The sequence below is a fragment of the Eurytemora carolleeae genome, unplaced genomic scaffold (assembly GCF_000591075.1).
Source record: "Eurytemora carolleeae unplaced genomic scaffold, Eaff_2.0 scaffold20, whole genome shotgun sequence".
NCBI classification, from domain to species: domain Eukaryota; kingdom Metazoa; phylum Arthropoda; class Copepoda; order Calanoida; family Temoridae; genus Eurytemora; species Eurytemora carolleeae.
This window is the reverse complement of record NW_019396765.1, coordinates 250,485-268,737: the sequence shown is the minus strand read 5'-3', so window position 1 is coordinate 268,737 and position 18,253 is coordinate 250,485. Positions and strand designations below refer to the sequence as shown.

Sequence of the window (18,253 nt, the reverse complement as noted above, 5' to 3'; positions counted from 1 at the left end):
TAAGAAACACCAAAAAGAACTATGAAAGAAGACTTGACAGAGAAATTAAGAATAATCCTTGTTTTATAATTATATAAATTCTAAAAAATCTAACAGAGTGGCAGTTGGACCATTGAAGCATGAAGGAAAATTAGTAACAGATTGTGAAGAAATCTGTGATAAACTAGGTAATCTGATTGAGATGTTTTAATTATCACACCAGTGATACAATAACATAAATTCACCAATTAAACCATTTAAACCAATTAATATTAATATTAACTACTGAATGGCCAACATAGACAAAAGATTGAGATGTTTTAATTATCACACCAGTGATACAATAACATAAATTCACCAATTAAACCAATTAAATGAATCTTAAAAGCACGCTTCATCTTCCAAAAAAACTCGCCTTATTGTTGGAAGCAATTCTACCCTTTTCGTCTCCGACTCCGTTTGCAACATTCTGCTTCTGCTGCAGCTTTCTCAAATCCTTCTTGGAAGCAGGCATTTTGGATCAGTTAGTTCTGAAATGGTATTAATCTTTTATATAAAATGTACCATGGGGAGATTCATTCTCATTTTGGTTCGTCATTGTCACCAGGTTTCAGTCTTAACTTCACAGCCATTATTATATGATTTACCAGCTTGTGATCGTAAATAAATGCAAAATTACAAAAAAAGAAAATTACAAAGTTAAGAAAAAATGGCTGAACAGATAAATGCGACTTTTTAAAGTATAACCATAACGTCGAATGAACGGAAAATAAAGTTCAACAAAACCGTTAAACTGCCATTTCCATGGCAATCTTAGGGTACGGATTATAGTCGGAAACTTCAAAATCCTCGAACTTAAAATCCTCGATGTTCTCGACAGTACGGTTGATTTTGATGGTGGGGAAGGTTCTGGGTTCCCGCTTGATCTGTTCCTTCAGTGCGTCTACATGGTTCGTGTACACGTGTGCGTCCCCTAGAAATGTATATATTATATCAATTTGGGATATTATCTTCAAATACCCGGCCCCCCTCCCCTCATGGTACCGGGGAGAACATTTTTAAAGCTTAAAACAGAAAAATAAATATTAAACTTTTTATAAAAATGTCTTTCTTGGCGTATCTGTTAGTTGTTCTGTAATATCCAAACGGAAAAACTTGAAACCGATTAGGCCGATTTTTTTGTTGGGCCACTTAAGACCCAAAGGAAGGTTTATAAAAAGTCAAAATTCAAATTAATTGTTCTCAAACTTTTCAATTAATCAAAGTAAAAATGATCGCAGGCCTCAGAAACATATGAAAGTACCAAGATTAATATACAAGATCTCAATTCTGATTAGAACTGGTTTAAGCAGGAGCTGTACGGTTGACGACAATCCAATTATCAATAAATTACAAGTTAATAGAACGCCAATAATATAGGAACTATTAAATAAATTGAAGAAAAAACATGTTATGATTGGTTTGCACTTAGCAGATCCAAGAATAGTGAATACAGTCAATTAAATTGATCATTTTCCATTTTTGATCGAATAATCGATAATTCAATCGATAAATCCAACAACGAAACCATCTTACCTAAAGTATGAATAAAATCCCCCGGTTTCAGTCCGGTTACATGTGCAATCATGACAGTCAGAAGAGCATAACTAAAACAAAATAATTAGACTTAAGTTGGATGTTATTTAAGTATTTTGTTTGGGAAAACACATCAAACCTATCTATGTCCTGTATCCAGAATAAATATTAATTGTTTAATAATTTGAACGGAAAATTTTGAGAGGAAACAACCTTTTTGTGTCATCTGCCATTAATAATACGGTTTAGTATTAATCTAAGTGTAAAAGTGTAAATGTAATTTAATAATTTTCATTTTTTGACATTTCTCTTATGTCTTTTATTTGGTTAAAATGGTGAAAACAAGGAGATGAACTGTGGCAGAGGAAATGAACTGATGCAGTACACCAGTAAAAATAATTTTTTAGATTGTTTAATTAAGATAGTGAATCATAATCGTCAACAATTCCTTGAGTCATTAAATCAAGGAAATAGAACTGACCTGGCAATATTAAACGGGACGCCTAAACCCATATCTGCAGACCTCTGATACAGCTGACATGACAACTCTCCTTAAAACATTGGTTAAGATGAATTCCACGATCATTATCCATTTGAAAAGATTTTTCCACGTTGACAAATGAAAACAGTGAAAAGAAAGGAGTCTTTTTAACAAGAATTCCAAAAACCAAATTTTTTCAACATATACCATGAGAGCCATAAAGCTGTGGAATGAGTATGGTCTTTATATTTTGAATGAGAAATGTGGCAAAGGATTATGTTATCAGCAAGTGTAGCATATAGAATTGAAGTGTTGACACTTTATAGCATATAGAATTAACGTGTTTCAGACACTTTCTTAGAAATTTTTTTGTTTCAAATTACATTTCACAATTTAAGGAAGACCACGGGAATTCCACTGTTCTCTGGTTCTCACTGTGTTAAGTGTAACGTGTAACGTGTAACGTGTAACGTGTAACGTGTAACGTGTAACGTGTAACGTGTAACGTGTGAGTGTAGAGTGTAACGTGTAGAGTGTAACGTGTACAGTGTACAGTGTACAGTGTACAGTGTACAGTGTACAGTGTACAGTGTACAGCGTACAGTGTACATACCGTCAGCAACATGGAACTGTACAAGACAATGGCAGGGAGGCAGGGCCATTGCATCAAGGTCTGCAGGATTCCAGGCACACATAATAATTCTTCGGTCAGTCGGCTTCGTTTTCAGTGTTTCAATAACCTACTCTAGCATAGGTTTAAATATATCAATGTTACCATTGACCCTACCTAAGGTTAAGATTTAGTTTTTAGTGTTTCAATAACCTACTCTATCATAGGTTTAAGCATAAACTATCAATTTTCCCCCTGGACTCTACCTTCAAGGTTATGAAAGGTCAGAGTGAATACAGTTTTGATTTCATTGAAAAATTATTTAGGAGACCGTCACCATTACGTATGTCAACCGCTTTTTATTCGAAATTTTCTATTAATGGATAGGTAAAAGGTTGACAGCGCCTGTGGTAATTCTATTGAAATTTAATAATTTTATACGATGTTAAATTCCTAATTTTTTAGAAATCTTCAGAAACTTTGCACTTTTTGAGAAGAAAAAAATTGTAATTTACTATTTGCTGCTTTTTAAGCACGGTAAAATTCCCTTTATTATACTAGTTACGGCTCTAGAGAGGTTGGGGGGAGGAAGAGGGGGGGGGGGGTTTGGATTCGTTTAAACCTTTCCTTAGCTAACTGATCTACACCTTGACCTGAAAAATAAAGGCATAAATATATTTTAACAGAATTTACAAATCATCCCTTAAAACTTTTGCATAAGAAATCTATGACATTTTTTTTAACAGGGTTTATTTTATTTTCAAATCATGTTTTACATCAAAAAATCTCAAAAACGTTTCATCTGAATTTTTACTATAGACGTCATTTCTAGAGACTCCTCAGTCTCCATTTCCAGAGTAGCATGTCCGATTCACAACGGTACTTACAGTGAATTACAGATTTCTGCTTCAGAACCAATTAAATATTTGAATTGAATAATTTTCAATCTAAAGAAAAAGGCGACAATTTTTACATTACTGAAATTGGATTTAATGGGGTTTTGGTAACATTGTGACTCGAACATTCAACTTTTTTAATGAAGGTAACTTGGAATTATAACAACAGTTCCTTTCAGTAAAAACATACACCAACCTTTCTCCACATATACCTGAATAGTCAGTGTGCATGTCCACATATTTGGCGCCAAAATGCCGCCATTGAAAACCATACACAGGACCCAGATCCCCTACCTCCCTAGACAATATACAACCGTAATTTCGGAATTGTTTTTATAAATCAGTTTTTATCTTTATGTTAATCCAATTCTATCTCTAATATTTTTTAATGATTACGTCAGTTTACTCAACGTCCAAAAAAGGCACCCTTCGATCCGATCTAGGGGAAACTGATTTTAGAATTTTCTGACCAAAAAGTTGTTCTGACGTAAACACTTACTAGATCTTAAAATAGTTAATCTTGACAAATGGAGTTGAATGGAGGTTAGGCGTAATTTTAACGGGAAGACGATTAAAATTCGTAAATAGAGGTTAGAGTTAAAAGTACTCGATATGTTCTGACAACTACTCGATATTCAATTCAAATACCCTAAAGGTCAGTTTCTTCTAAGTTAGTTTCCATAGCTCACAAATATAAATAAAAACTTATATTAGATCTAGATTTGTTTTAATAATTTTTTGTACTAGCATAGGAACCCAGTTTTATCTAAAAAACGAAACTTTCTCTATTGAAGTCAACCTTATAAACTACTTTACGTAGCCGGTCACTCCCTTTAAGAATATTCGGTAATGTCAAGTTACAAAAGTAATATTATAATTTTTCAGGTTTCTGCTCAAAGAAGTTAATTTCAAGTTAGAAATTATTCCAAGAAAATTTTAATATTTAATCCGGGAAACCTTGAAAATTTTTCCGAGGTAATTTTAGAATATTTCAAGAAGTAGTCGAAATTTTTAGAGACGCTTTATTTGAAGAGTGGAATGCATTGTACAACATAAAAAGTTAAAAATCGAAGATTATGTTTTCTGTTTGACTGTTTGACTTTGATAGGTGTCAGGTGTCCAAAAAATATCAAAGAAAACAAACGAATTAATTGTTCGTATTGAAAATAAACTATTTGTAAATTCTACTTTACATAAATCTGGCCTTATTACCTTTCCGTTAATCCAATAGAATCCAAGTACTCCCTAGAACTGTTGCCATCCCAGATACGAACATTCTGAATTCATCAAAACTTTTTAATTAATCCATAATCATTAAAAACATTTCAACCAACTTGTAGGATACATGTCAACAATTTTAGATGTTCATTAGATGGTTATTTTTAATTTATTAATTTACATATTTGATATTATTTGGTGAAAAACTATGAAAAACTATTAACAAGTTAAGAGAAGAATTTCCGAAGATTTTCACTTGTAATCCTTATCCTTAGCACTAGCAGAACCCCTGATAAACCAGAATACTAACCTTATCCTGGAGTTCCTTAGCACTAGTAGAACCCCTGATAAACCAGAATACTAACCTTATCCTGGAGTTCCTTAGCACTAGTAGAACCCCTGATAAACCAGAATAATTCCTCTGCAATTCCACGATAAAAAACTTTCTTAGTAGTCAACAGTGGAAACCGATTATCACGCAGAGAAAACCTGAAACCAAGATTTAAGCTTATTTTGAAGAAAAAACGCGAAAACATCATTAACAAGTTCGAAGAGTTACAAGAAAAATCATAATTCAGAAAAATAACGTTATTAAAGATTTATAATTCAACAAGATTTCTTTGATACTTTTCTTGTTATTTCTTGTTAAGATCGTTTGATTTTTTTCTTGATAAAATATGACATAAAACCTAATTATATTGTTAATGCAGGAATAAAGATCTACTTATAATAATGATGAAAAAATATCATCGAAGGATATTTTGAAATTAATTAGTTTTTGATAATTCAGTCTTTAAATTCAGATCTTATAATAAGATAATACTATCATCATATTCATTTTTAACAGATTACGTCGAATTTTTTATCTCTTGGTCATTATTTTAACCTAACATTCATATATGCAATAAAATCACAGTTAAAAAATATGGTCATGCAAGGAAAATGAAGGAATTATACCGCATTTAACCACGGGATTTTAAAGAAAAAATTGAAGTAATCTTACCGCATTATATTGAAATGATAAAAAATAGAAGGAATGCCGCATTATATTGAAATGACAAAAATAGAAGTATACTTACAGCATCATATTGAAATGACAAAAATTGAAGTAATCTTACCGCATTATATTGAAATGACAAAAGATAAAAGAAATCTTACCACATTATATTAAAAAGACAAAAAATAGAAGGAATCTTACCGCATTTTATTAAGATGTAAAAATTGAAAGGAATCTTACCGCATTTAAAATTACACAAAATGGAGGGAATCTTACCGCATTTAAAATTATACAAAATGGAGGGAATCTTACCGCAACTAATATTATACAAAATGGGGGGAATGTTACCGCAATTAAAATTATACAAAATGGAGGGAATCTTACCGCATTTAAAATTATACAAAATGGAGGGAATCTTACTGCATTTAAAATTATACAAAATGGAGGGAATCTTACCGCAATTAAAATTATACAAAATGGAGGGAATCTTACCGCAATTAAAATTATACAAAATGGAGGGAATGTTACCGCATCTGAGCGCCAAATATTGACAAAGTCCCAGTTCCAGTTCTGTCCCCTCTCCTGCTTCCAGTATTGATTATCTTCCTGAAAATCACTTCAATCAATCTTCATACTAAGAATGAAGCTCTAATCACAAAAATAGTTGAAAGACAAATATTATGATTATCAGGGTCTTAGAATTACTTCTGGATATTTATATTACCCAGAAAAAACCTCTCAATTCTTCCTTTGTAAAATTATAATCTTGAAAAATTCCTAGAAAAGAGATAAAGTATTTATTGAAGTTAAAATCAAATCAAGATGAAGTGAAACCTTTCAACATCAGACTTGTTAAAAGAATCAAAAGTTTCTTTAAAATTTTACATGACAGATGTCTAAATTCTAACAAACAACCTTTAGCGCGAGCCCTATCGAAGAGCGTGTCGATTTGCTTTTATCAAGTTGATGTTTTGTTAATCTTAATTAAGGTAATGAGCATTGATCTTGTGGTTTTATTAAAGAGAAGAGGGGGGATATAACTTGAAAATTAACTGGTAAGTTTTTTATTAGGTACTGTCTGACCAAAAATCACTCGTAATTTACGGGACGGGGGTAGAAATGGGAGCCAGGGGTAATTACTTTTGAATAAGTGGGGGTTACGATTATTCTCTTAGATAAGTCACATAAAAAGATAACTTGGAACTTACTTGCAAAGATCAAGATATTGTAGTTCCTCCGTGTTAATCTCTATGTTTGAATCTCCCTGCCCGTTCGAGGCCTTCATCGTGGCATCAGTCACATCTGTAGAACCATTGATAGTCGTCATTTTCCAGGTCTGTAACAAAATATACTTTCATTACTTAGTGAAAAAGATTGTTCAAATTTTATCATTACTTTATTTCGTTGAATCTTCATACATAAATTTAACTTTCGAATATTCAAAGGATTCATCATTTCGTTCTGAAAAGGTTTAATAAATGCAATTTTTGGAAAAATATTTCTCTCAGATATCTGCAGCTTCGATTTGTTCTCTGAGCAGATCAATTTCTGTTTGTTTAACTTGCAGCATCTGTTTTTGCGCATTTACTTTTTTTGTGAGCTTCTCAATTTCCTTCTCAAGATCAAGAGAGCTAGTACTTGTGTGAGCGCCATTGGTTTTCAAATTTTTCAGTTCAACTGTTAACACATTATTTTGAGTTGATAGTTGGACAATATTTGCATCCTTGGTCTGTAATAATTTCTTGGCGTCATTTAATTCTTTTCTAGTTTTCTCTAGTTCGTCATCATCAATACTGATCACATTTCTGCTGTTGAGTTGCGCATTTATACGCTCCGACGCTTTTAATTTCTCCCTTAAATGTTGCGTCGTTTTCTGCAGCTTTGTAATCTCAGCATCTTTAGTCCTAACTAAATTTTGCTCATGAACAAGAACCGATTCCAAATTTTTCATCTCTTTGAACTCTTTCTCCTTTGCCTCTAAAACTCTTAACTTTTCTCTCAAAAAATCCGTCTCACTGACATTTTTTTTTATTTTAAAAACCTTATAAATATAAAGGTTGTTGGGGACATTGAGAAAGAAAATTGTGAATTTTTTTCTCCATGGGCGTCACCAAATTTTGATACGCAAAAAAATCCCAGGAATCAAAATGTCAAGGAAAATAAAAAAAGGCAACTTGGTGGTTAAAATAAAAATTCCTGAGTTGCGCTTTTAACCTTTCAATTTCTAGCCTCTTTTCCTCCTCAACCTAGGAAATAAATAATAAGTTTGGAAAAAAGGAAAGTTTCGCGATTTTAGGCGTTCAAAACAAAGAAAAACGCTAAATCTTTTTTATGCGATCCCAAAAATAAAAAGGATAGAAAAACGCCGATGTAAGGGGCAATTTTTTTTTCTTAAAATCCCCTCCACTGGGGTTAGGGGTAAATGAATTTAGAAGATCTAGTAAAAAGTTGGCTTCATCTGATTCAAAGCTTGGGAGGCTTAGATTGATCAGCTATGTGCAGACAATTGGAGTTAATACCAAAATATAGATTTTAAAACCAGCTGAAGAAAACCTTCTGAAGTTTGTCTTGCGCTTTTGTCAAAACTTGACATTGATTTTTACCTCAGTAGCTTTATTGGAAAGAGTGGCCAAAGACTGTTCAAGCTCCCCGTTCATCCTAAAAATGTCACATGATAGATCAGTTAAGAATCGCAAACTTCTTCAGATTTAAAATAAATTTTACTATTTAATAAGAAGCAAAAGGTGAAATGAAAGTTGCTATTTTAAACCTTTAACTCTGACTGCGCAATAATTTTCTGAAATAAATTAGTCGTAACAGTTAAAAATAAAATTTCAATAATAAGATTTAACAAAATGGATTTTTTTCCATATTCATAGGTAAGTTGCTTGGACTAAAAAAAGGTACATGTTGTTAAAAAATTGCATTAACAAATTCGTGAAAAAAATGTATATTAACCTTGTCAAGTGTTCCAAATGGTTATTTATTTCAGGATTAGAATTAGACTTTAGTTTGATCTTCATCTTATAAACTCGTTCACCAACTAAAAGTAAAATCATTTAAGTTTAAGGGCTATTTTTCTAACAAGATTTTATATTGCCTAGAGATTGTAACATTTAATCCCTTGATATCGTTACAATCCCAGACATAAATCCTACGTTACAAGATGGAAATTGGAGAAGGAAGAAGAAATGAGTTGGGAATCCAAATGTCTTGTGAAGCCAATGTCAAGGAACCCTCCGAAGCTCCGCCACATCATTTAGGAGGAGGGGTGTTTGTGTTTAAACGTGGGGAGATCGTGTATCAATACACATGTTCTCAAGTAACAGTCAAGTTAATAGAAAAGGAACATTGTTATATCGATATCCCAATCCATCAAGAGAAAGATTATAAGTTCATCTCCATTGCCAACCGAATGCTGATCACCTCATCAGCGCAGGAACCATGCGTTCCTCATTTTTCCAAAGCAATAAAAGGAATTAAGAATTGGATTAAGATAAGTCCCAAGCTCAGGTCCATTCCTCCGCCACGGACAGAGACGAAGGAGACTGCTCAAACTCATCATGAAGATGAATTGGGTCTGTACACCCAGGCGGAGGAACGAGATTTCGACCATGTGGCGGGTTTGGCCTATTATACATCCCAGGTTCAACAGCGAATCGTCCATGCTGTCTGCAAGAATGATGAGAGCTGTGAACTGAATCCGTTACCAGGAAGTCCATCGTATTCTCTGACGAAACTAGAACAAGAAGCCGAAGATTTTATAACGTTGGGCGGATGGAACTTTTTTCTCAAGANATGTAGATATAATCATGTAAGTCCACATGCTGTAAGCCTTCTGAGAGCTGTCCATGAAGTGCCCGTCCCCTAGCCTTTGGTTGAACAAACGGAGCTTAACTCATACGTCTGTTCGGTTCAAAGGTCTAGGGTGCACTGTTGAATCTTAATGAATCAGTTCAGGTTAACTACTCCGCATTCATTAAAAGAACAAAGAGATAAAGGTGTGAGGCTGGGGGAGGTTTTTAGCATGAGTCACCTATACTTTAAATATTACAAGATTTACTTACAGATTTTCCTTTCAGTGGGGAGGACGAGGTCAAAAATACTAGTTAAAATGTTACCGCCCTTTAACAAACATAACGATCTACGTTTCCTCTTAACTGTAAGATTTGTACTGAGGATCTTAATAAACAGTGTTCATACTCGATATGTTCTCCAGCTTACAGGGTGGCCAAAACTTTTTTGAACCCATCCGTACAAAAATCCGTACATTTTCAGAAGAAATCCGTACAATCTTCGAAAAACAATCCGTACAATCCGTACAATTTTTTTTTTAAAATATTATCCAAATTAATATTTTATTAAGGTTGCTGATTGTTCCTTAGTGATGATAAGAACTGTCTCCGCAGATTCACTAATCGCGAATTCCTGTAAAATAGGAGAATATTAAGTCAAGTTTTCATTTCTCGCTGAACCTCAGGGGTTTCTCAAAAGTTGAAGACGTAATTTCAAGTAATCCTCAATCTTATGCGGGAGATGACTGATTTACAACGGTACCCTTGACACTATGGTATTAGTACCTTTGAAACCTTCGAGTGAAAATGTGATATCTTTTTTCTATTAGAAAGTTGATATTCTTATTGCTTGTTTCTCAGAAATAGTAATTTGCGGATTTAGGCAGTCTAGACAGAAGGAGGAAATTGACAAAATTCAACACTGTTTAAGCTATTTGACAANGGTACAGGATACTGGAACATCTTCTTGAATAAGCAATCAAATAAGTACTTATGGAACATATTCTCAAATAAACACTTCTTGGACATATCTCGAAAATTATGAATGAATTTTGATTGTCAATTGAAACATTAATCAATCTAATATTATTTAGAATGCAGAAAATAAGTTAAACTAACTTCATTTTGACGAGAATTTTTTTTTTCATGAAAAATTTGCTGAAATGAGTGAAAATTTAGAAAAAAACGGTGTATTTTCCAGGATAAAATCCGTACAATCCGTACAATTTGAAAATAAATCCGTAAATCCGTACAATCCGTACAATTTTAGGGTTTAAAAAAACAATCCGTACAATCCGTACATTTTGGCCACCCTGAGCTTATCATACAGAGAAATTCTATACTGTATCCTTGATCTAACGCTCCTCTACTAGATCAAATACAGGCACTAATTTAGATTACGATGCGTGTGATCAATGTGAGACTTGAAAAGGGATATTTGAAATGACATGAAAATCTCAACTCAACTATAAAAAGCTCATTTTTAGTTCTCGTACACGAGGCTGCGGTGCATTCTAAACTTTTTAATTTATATAAATTTAAATGTTTTTAACCTGAAGAAAAGTTATTATTTAAGGCTAGCAATAATAAACTGCCTACCTGAAATATATATATAAGATATCAATCAGTGCTAATTGAGGTGAGCCGACGAGAAAGAGTTTAAGCTTGCTCTTATGTTTGTAGCAAACTTGCCTGGACTCCTGTAGCTAAAACGAGCATACCAACAGAGTTACTTTACGTTCTTGGACCATTAAGTAAATAACCGCCCGCTCTGCGAAGTTTTCGTGGAAAAATTGCGCATTTTCAACTCGAAAGACGATTAAATTGTGAAACACAACTTTTCCGGGAAATTAAACTTTTACTTGACTATGCGTTCCCTCGACCAATTTTGCCTACACAAATTGGTCTTTGGAATTGATGGTAAAGTGAAATCTTAACTTTCCGGAAAAGCTGGGTTTAAAAATAATTACACTTCACTCACCTGAGTCTAAAATGAGCGCCCCAACCTTCATATGCGGTGTCTGTCCAAAATGAAACAAAAGCTCTTGGATCGACTGATAGGTTTCTCCGCATTCTGTTCTCCGTAAAATCAATATTAGCAAATATTATTTTAACAAAATATAATTTGATTTGTTAGTTAAGTAAGCGCTTTAGTTTAAAAAGTTTAAAATCTGGGAGTGTTAAACATAGATTGGACCAGTCAGATATATCTGAAGTAAACAGAAATCAAATGTGATAAGTGCCATTAATATTCATTTCAGTAACCTTTGTACCCTTAAAGGGACTGGTAGCGTAATTTAAAGTGACCCTTCATGCATAGATGGCAATGCCCGATTTACTAAGATAGCATGGAAACCATTATCTGATTAATTATGTGGAAAATACAGTCGTTATTCTAGCTTGAAAAGTCTTTTAATCCGATAATTTAGAAATGCTTTCCTACAATAGAAATGCGCAAGTTAGTTTTGTAGAGAAACCAAATTTTAGAAAATTTGAAACAATTATATCTCATTCATTCTTGATCAGACAAAGCTTTTAACTTTTATTGGTACAGTTGTGAATCGGACATGGCCATCTTAGCATGGAGGTTCACTTGAAATTGAGCTCACAGTTCCATTTACTGTTAAAAAGATTTTTTAAAAGCAAAGGATTTCTCCAAGATCTAAAATCAATAGCTACTGATGAACTAATAACTCGTCAACAGTTTGTTTATATGTTTGATTGATTGACCACTTTCAAATAGTTATCTGTGTAAATGGGGGATACAAAAAATATTAGTGTTTTTACGATCCAGTGAGCGGGCAGGTGTAAGGTGGTAGTTCTGGAAGAAAAGAGATTAATCTCTTCCAGAAATGAGAATCCACCATATGCTCCAGATAATCTCTCTCCTGGGGTCAAAACTTTTGAATAAAAAATCTGTACATAACGCGCTTTGTTGGTTCCCCTCTCCCTGGCTAAATTCGTCTACGCTCATCAGCTAGTAAACCAATTTTAATATACTCAACTCAAAACAAGAGTTTAAATTTAACACGTTTTTTAAGGTTCTGGATAATGAAGGAAAAATAAAACTCCGATCCAATCTAATTATTCAAAAACTTTTTAAAGAAATAATTATAAATAAAAAGCATAGGTAGCTTAGATAAAACACATCATAAGCTCTCACTTTGTAAAAAGTAAATCCTATGACCTGACNATTTCCCTGAAAGTTTTCTTCCCTCGTAGAATTCTGTGATTTCATCGCAGAAAGGACAGTCAAATTTGATAACATCCGGACTGAACAGCACACATTACAGTTATTATTTCATTTCTAGTTTTATAATTTCTGAGGATAAGTACAAGGGTGTACTAGTTATCTAATTTCTTTGAGAGGATAAGTACAAGGGTGTACTAGTTTTCTTATTTCTTTAAGAGGATAAAGTACAAGGGTGTACTTGTTATCTAATTTCTTTGAGAGGATAAAAGTACAAGGGTGTACTAGTTTTCTAATTTCTTTCAGAGTTTAAGTACAAGGGTATACTAGTTTTCTAATTTCTTTGAGAGGATAAAAGTACAAGGGTTTACTAGTTTTCTTATTTCTTTGAGAGGATTAAAGTACTAGGGTGTACTAGTTTTCTTATTTCTTTGAGAGGATAAAAGTACTAGGGTGTACTAGTTTTCTTATTTCTTTGAGAGGATAAAAGTACAAGGGTGTACTTTCTTTGAGAGGATAAAAGTACAAGGGTTTACTAGTTTTCTAATTTCTTTGAGAGTATAAGTACAAGGGTATACTAGTTTTCTAATTTCTTTGAGAGGATAAAAGTACAAGGGTATACTAGTTTTCTTATTTCTTTGAGAGGATAAGTACAAGGGTGTACTTGTTATCTAATTTCTTTGAGAGGATAAAAGTACAAGGGTGTACTGTATACTGTATATTTTTCAGAATGAAAAATTGGACATCGAAAGGCAAATTTTTTTTTCATTCTTTGATACTTTTTACTCCAAAATTTATTTGTTTTTTCAAGGGTGTGTGGAATAATATTTCTGGGGTGGGGGAATGATATTTCTAACATATATACAAATTTGTGACAGTGAAAGATGTAATTCAATCCATTTAAAAACTGTTTAATGTTCCTGACAAATTCCATGGGAATGTATCCAGTCATATCAACAGCGTTCCTAAACAATTTAAGAGAATGTTCGTTAATATTTCTAGTAAGGATCCGTATCAAATTAAATTAGGGCGTACTACTAAGTTTAGCGAATGATCTATTGGATTCGTAACATTTGGTGGGGGGTCCAAAAATCGTATACTAGGACAGACCCGACAACTTTACCTGAGACAACCCCGAGGGGTCCCGAAATAACGACAGACGACCTTTGGATACTTCTCTCTTGAGGGTTGTTCTCTATATCCCCGGGAACTATAACGTCTATCTCTATTCTCAGACATGTTTCTAAAGAGAAGTCATAATAATCGATTTTTTCCTCAAATACAAAAGGCAGATTAAAATTTGCCCAGAAACTGATAGAAATTAACAGAAAAGGCCCAAGCAGTTTGTCAGAAGTCGACGATATTTTCCTTTTTTACACTAAATTGCCGGTTACGAACATCGTATCATTGTATTAACGGAAAACGGAAACTCAAAAAAGAAGGTTTTAAATTTTTACTTTCATAGAAAAAAAGTAGTTTTAATGTAAATCAAAAAATGTGTGAATCTACATTTCAAAAGCGCTGAAAGAACCGCGCATTTTGGTTACTAGCTTTGCTCGTTGCAAGAGTCAAGACCATTAATATGAAGAATGCCGCAAGATATTCTTGGCTCAGAGCTTTCCTGTCGTCTTTACATTTTCTTGGTAAAGGATTTTTTGGGGGCTGGGTCTGGAGTCCATACATGGGAGAGGAGTGGGTGGGAAAGCTTCACTTCATGATTCGAGTGAATGCCGCGCGGTCATTTAAAAGGTATGAGTAGGGGGTGATGAATTTTGTAGATATAAAAATAAACTGTTTCAGTGGGATGCCTGCGTAGAGACTAACAGCTGTTATAACAGCTTTTGATACGAGTGTGCGTTTTTATCATTTTTAGGGCTAAAATAGGTATTTTTTCACTTTTTAAGTTTAAAGTTATATTTCATCAACTTTTTTACAGAAAACAATTTTATCTTGATACTTTAGTGATGGATACGAATGTTATGAATTTGATATAGGTTAGGTTTGAATTTTTATCACATCTAGATACAAATGTTAGGGATTGATACGAATGTTAAGAATTTGATATAGGAATGAATTCATCAGTATAATCTCAAGTAACCCTCCATGTCCAATTTACAAATAAAGAATCCCCTAAGGGGAGGGAAGAATTAAAAAAAGAACAAGAAAAGAGAAACAAAAGCGAGGCAAGGAAAAAAAAAATATATTAAAAAAGAAAACACACAATATCACTACATTAACTCGGAGTCTGGGGAAGAAATTTTGAAAGATAGTTCTTTCCCTTTATTTCTGAATAGTGATATTATTACTTTCCCCAGTTTATCAAGGGAAGAAAAAAACAATTAATTCCCAAAAAAGTTTCCCACATTCCCTATGGTTAAGAGAAAACAGATATTTTAGAAGTTACCTAGATTTCCTTTATACTGAGAACTGCGTCTCATTTCCCAATTGTATTTTAAGTTCTAATGGAAGAGAATTCAAAGAATCATAAAGAACCTTTCGTGTAGCGCAGGCATTAAATGTTTGGACTTAAAGACAGCTTAGTGTCAAACAAGATTGTTTTCAATTTTTTTTTCAATAATGATTATTTTTATCTGCTAGTTTTGGCACACACAGAAAATTATGCAAAACCTTTTTGAGGAAAAGTATCATTTTTTCCCTTGAAATCAATATTTTGTTTTGCCCACATTTAAAAGGCTTTAATAATTTCAAAAAAATATCAGAGGGGACTTGGTTTTTGACCTTTTTTAAATAAAGTATCTAAATACAAGTTTGTTTTCGACAAAATAAAAAGAAAATTTTAAAGATAAATGTCTAGTGGAAAAAAACACTGCAAAACCGATATTTGTAGTTTTCAGATCTGGATTAATAATTTTAACATGACGGATACAGGATCCGGATGAACATCAAAATGAAATGGACCCTAACTCTCTAAGAACTGCAACTTAAATCAAAAAAATTACCTAAAGCATCCGTAGTTACATCCATTACAACAATTGCAGAACTTTATGAAGGTCACAATATCATTTGCTCGGACTTTCAACGGAGACTGAAAAACAACTATTAGGGGAAAATTCTTTTTAAAATGAATGCATCCAAGGGTGTATATTTGCTTGAGAAATCATCCCCCCACCACTTTTCAAGTAAATATTTTTACCCGCAGCAGCACAATATTTTGGGAGTGTTTTAATCGCTGAATTTAATAAATATTGAGCAAAAAGTATCAAAGCCACATTTTTAAGGGACCTCACATTAACCCAGGGAAGGTTTGTGGACGGTAATAGGACATAATTTTCTTTTTAAAAAGTAGATTTTTCAAATTCCACAAAAAATCTATCTAATAGCGACAATTTCAAGTTAGAATGGAAGATGGGCGCAAAGCCTGTTTTAATAATTTATTACCCAACGCATCAAAAATCAACTCCCGCCCCCTGAATTCTTGATAACAAATACCCCTGAAATTATTCAAAGATTATGGTTGTTGTTTTTAATTTATTTTTATCTGTTTTTTTGAGAACTTACTTTGTGAAAAGTTTCGGCAGCAAAGGGTTGAACAAGACAGTGCTGAGAGAGGGGAAGGAATCCTTTCTTATCCGGTAGCTGGAGACGTAACTTAGAAGGCTCATTAGGATTAATTGGATTAGAAGGCTCACCATGATCTATGTGATTGAAGTCTCTGTTGATTAAAAACTGAGTTTCCACAGGGAGTATTTCAGGTTCAAAGTCTTGTGTAGTTCTAGGAAATGCTTCTACTGGTTTCACTTCTAGATTCAGTCGAGATCGTTTCCTCGGTCTTTCTGCATCTTTATCACCATAAGCATCATCCTTTACAGCTATATTGTATTTGTACAACAATTCGAACATGCAGGAGGTGTCCTTTTTTAGATTAGAGAAGATTTCGTAAATCTTTCCGATTATTTTCTTCAAAGTGTTGTACTTTCCACGGATAGTGACGCCAACAACGATATTACCCTTGGTGGTTGAAGCCTCAGGAATGTGTATGTAAGCATCACCATACTAAATAAAAACTTTTTTAATTCATTGCAAAAAAATACCAAATTCATAAGTAATGATGTTTTTTTTTTATCTGTAGGTTTAAATTAATTTAGAAGTTTGAGCAAAAAAATAAAGTTGGAAAGAATCAAGCATAGGAGATTGAAGATGTAAAAGAAAAAAGAAAAATACTTTTGAACTCAACGTTTTGGTCATCTCTCCTTTCTTCCCAATTATACAGCCAATATTTTCTGAGGGAATTTCGAGGGTTTCAACACAGGATTCTTCATTGCGATCACGTCCTCCGTCCTCCACTCGATCTCCTTCTTCTTCTCGATCGTGTCTTGAATGTTTAAAAGGTGAATCTGGAGCTTCAAGCAAAATTTTCCTCTCAGAATTTTCAGAACTATAATACAGTGACTTATATAATTCTTATATTTTACAGATGAATTTATTTAAAGGAAGAATTTTTCTAAATGAATTCATCAGTATAATCTCAAGTAACCCTCCATGTCCAATTTACAAATAAAGAATGTTAATTAACGATTGAACGAATAAAAACCGAAAAATGTGTTTGTAAATTCACCTTGGTATTCCGCCGTCATGGAAAAATCTGCACTGCTCACTAAGAAAAATAATATAATAATATAATTGGTGTTGTTAATTTTTTTAAAAATCTAGTTTAACGTCCAAGATTTAAAAACTGTATTCTGCTCAAATCTATCTGCAGTACGTCTGATAATTCAGAAGTGCAGTACACAAAATACTACACCCTTGTTATTGTTATCCCTATATTAATCCCTTCTAGCTTTCTCCTACATGCAGTCAACTATAACTTGCTTAACCGTGTGTATGAAAGTATATAACTATAAGAGGAAGTGTCTGTGAAAATTATATAAAGAGGAAAAAATCAAAATTGTTAAATAGATTTTTTGGATGCAACCAATCAAATATCAATCATGAAACAAAAATTGGGGTCTGTCCTAGTGAACGATTTTTGGACCCCCGCAGCTCCCCGCCTATCAATTTTGAACATGACCAAATTAGAATTTATTAAGCATTATTTAGGGTTAGGTTAAGACACTTTCTGGGCCGAGCGCTGCGGCTAGGATGGGCTAGGGGGCCGAGCGCTGCGGCCACGGGTTAGGTTAAGTTGCGACACTTTCTGTAAGATCCATGTACAAAATTGATAGAAGGGGGGGGGAGGGGGCAAAATCATTCTCTAGGAAATAACCAACATCTTTACAATAAAAAAAGGTTTTATAAAAAACATTTAATGCAAAAAGAGACGACCTTATAAAAACCTCCTTTCCAAGTTTTTATGCAGATTTGGCTTGTGCACCCTTTGTTAAGTATAATTCCCATAACTTCTGGGTCCGTCCAAATAGAACGATTTTAGGACCCCCTTCCCATCAATTTTTTTCATTTATTTTTTGTTGTGTAGGCTTCGGTTAGGACAATTTCTGGGCCGAACACTGCTAGGATAGGCTAGGGGGCCGAGCGCTGCGGCTAGGCCACGCTAG

At 33.4% G+C, this 18,253-nt stretch overlaps 2 protein-coding genes across 5 annotated transcripts; both read right to left on the bottom strand.

Moving 5' to 3' along the window:
- Positions 1-507: 507 nt before the first annotated feature.
- Positions 508-11,978, bottom strand: LOC111708383 (thymidylate synthase). Of its 3 annotated transcripts, none has more exons than XM_023481736.1 (11): positions 11,975-11,978; positions 6,965-7,096; positions 6,285-6,362; positions 5,125-5,248; positions 4,754-4,818; positions 3,754-3,839; positions 3,273-3,298; positions 2,649-2,775; positions 2,036-2,105; positions 1,555-1,625; positions 508-952 (listed from the first exon to the last, which is right to left on the bottom strand). In XM_023481736.1, exons 2-11 carry the CDS (start codon positions 7,081-7,083, stop codon positions 768-770), a joined length of 951 nt encoding a protein of 316 aa, XP_023337504.1. In that variant the 5' UTR covers positions 7,084-7,096; positions 11,975-11,978; the 3' UTR covers positions 508-767. The 3 variants fall into 3 exon arrangements, with proteins under 3 accessions (XP_023337504.1, XP_023337503.1, XP_023337502.1); XM_023481735.1 differs by lacking the exon at positions 11,975-11,978 and adding an exon at positions 7,152-7,232 and having other exon boundaries at positions 6,965-7,092; XM_023481734.1 differs by lacking the exon at positions 11,975-11,978 and adding an exon at positions 7,152-7,226 and having other exon boundaries at positions 6,965-7,107.
- On the bottom strand, positions 7,216-17,425 carry LOC111708380 (uncharacterized). Of its 2 annotated transcripts, none has more exons than XM_023481729.1 (12): positions 17,317-17,425; positions 16,923-17,136; positions 16,260-16,754; positions 15,701-15,786; positions 13,661-13,705; positions 12,766-12,823; positions 12,342-12,438; positions 11,532-11,624; positions 8,715-8,799; positions 8,360-8,414; positions 7,953-8,002; positions 7,216-7,771 (listed from the first exon to the last, which is right to left on the bottom strand). In XM_023481729.1, exons 2-12 carry the CDS (start codon positions 16,944-16,946, stop codon positions 7,261-7,263), a joined length of 1,599 nt encoding a protein of 532 aa, XP_023337497.1. In that variant the 5' UTR covers positions 16,947-17,136; positions 17,317-17,425; the 3' UTR covers positions 7,216-7,260. The 2 variants fall into 2 exon arrangements, with proteins under 2 accessions (XP_023337497.1, XP_023337498.1); XM_023481730.1 differs by having other exon boundaries at positions 11,532-11,628; positions 12,346-12,438.
- Between the last annotated feature and the right edge of the window lie 828 nt (positions 17,426-18,253).

Coding starts and splice junctions, on each gene's coding strand:
- LOC111708383 (XM_023481734.1), bottom strand. CDS start 7,211: ATGATGAATCCTTTGAATATTCGAAAGTTAAATTTATGTATGAAGATT. Junction 5,249..6,284: donor ATATTTGGCGCTCAGATGCG/GTAACATTCCCT, acceptor TCTTGGTTTCAG/GTTTTCTCTGCGTGATAATC. Junction 953..1,554: donor GGATTTTATTCATACTTTAG/GTAAGATGGTTT, acceptor ATACATTTCTAG/GGGACGCACACGTGTACACG.
- LOC111708380 (XM_023481729.1), bottom strand. CDS start 16,946: ATGACCAAAACGTTGAGTTCAAAA. Junction 12,439..12,765: donor AAATCACAGAATTCTACGAG/GGAAGAAAACTT, acceptor TTTTGACCCCAG/GAGAGAGATTATCTGGAGCA. Junction 7,772..7,952: donor AGGTTAAAAGCGCAACTCAG/GAATTTTTATTT, acceptor AAAAAATGTCAG/TGAGACGGATTTTTTGAGAG.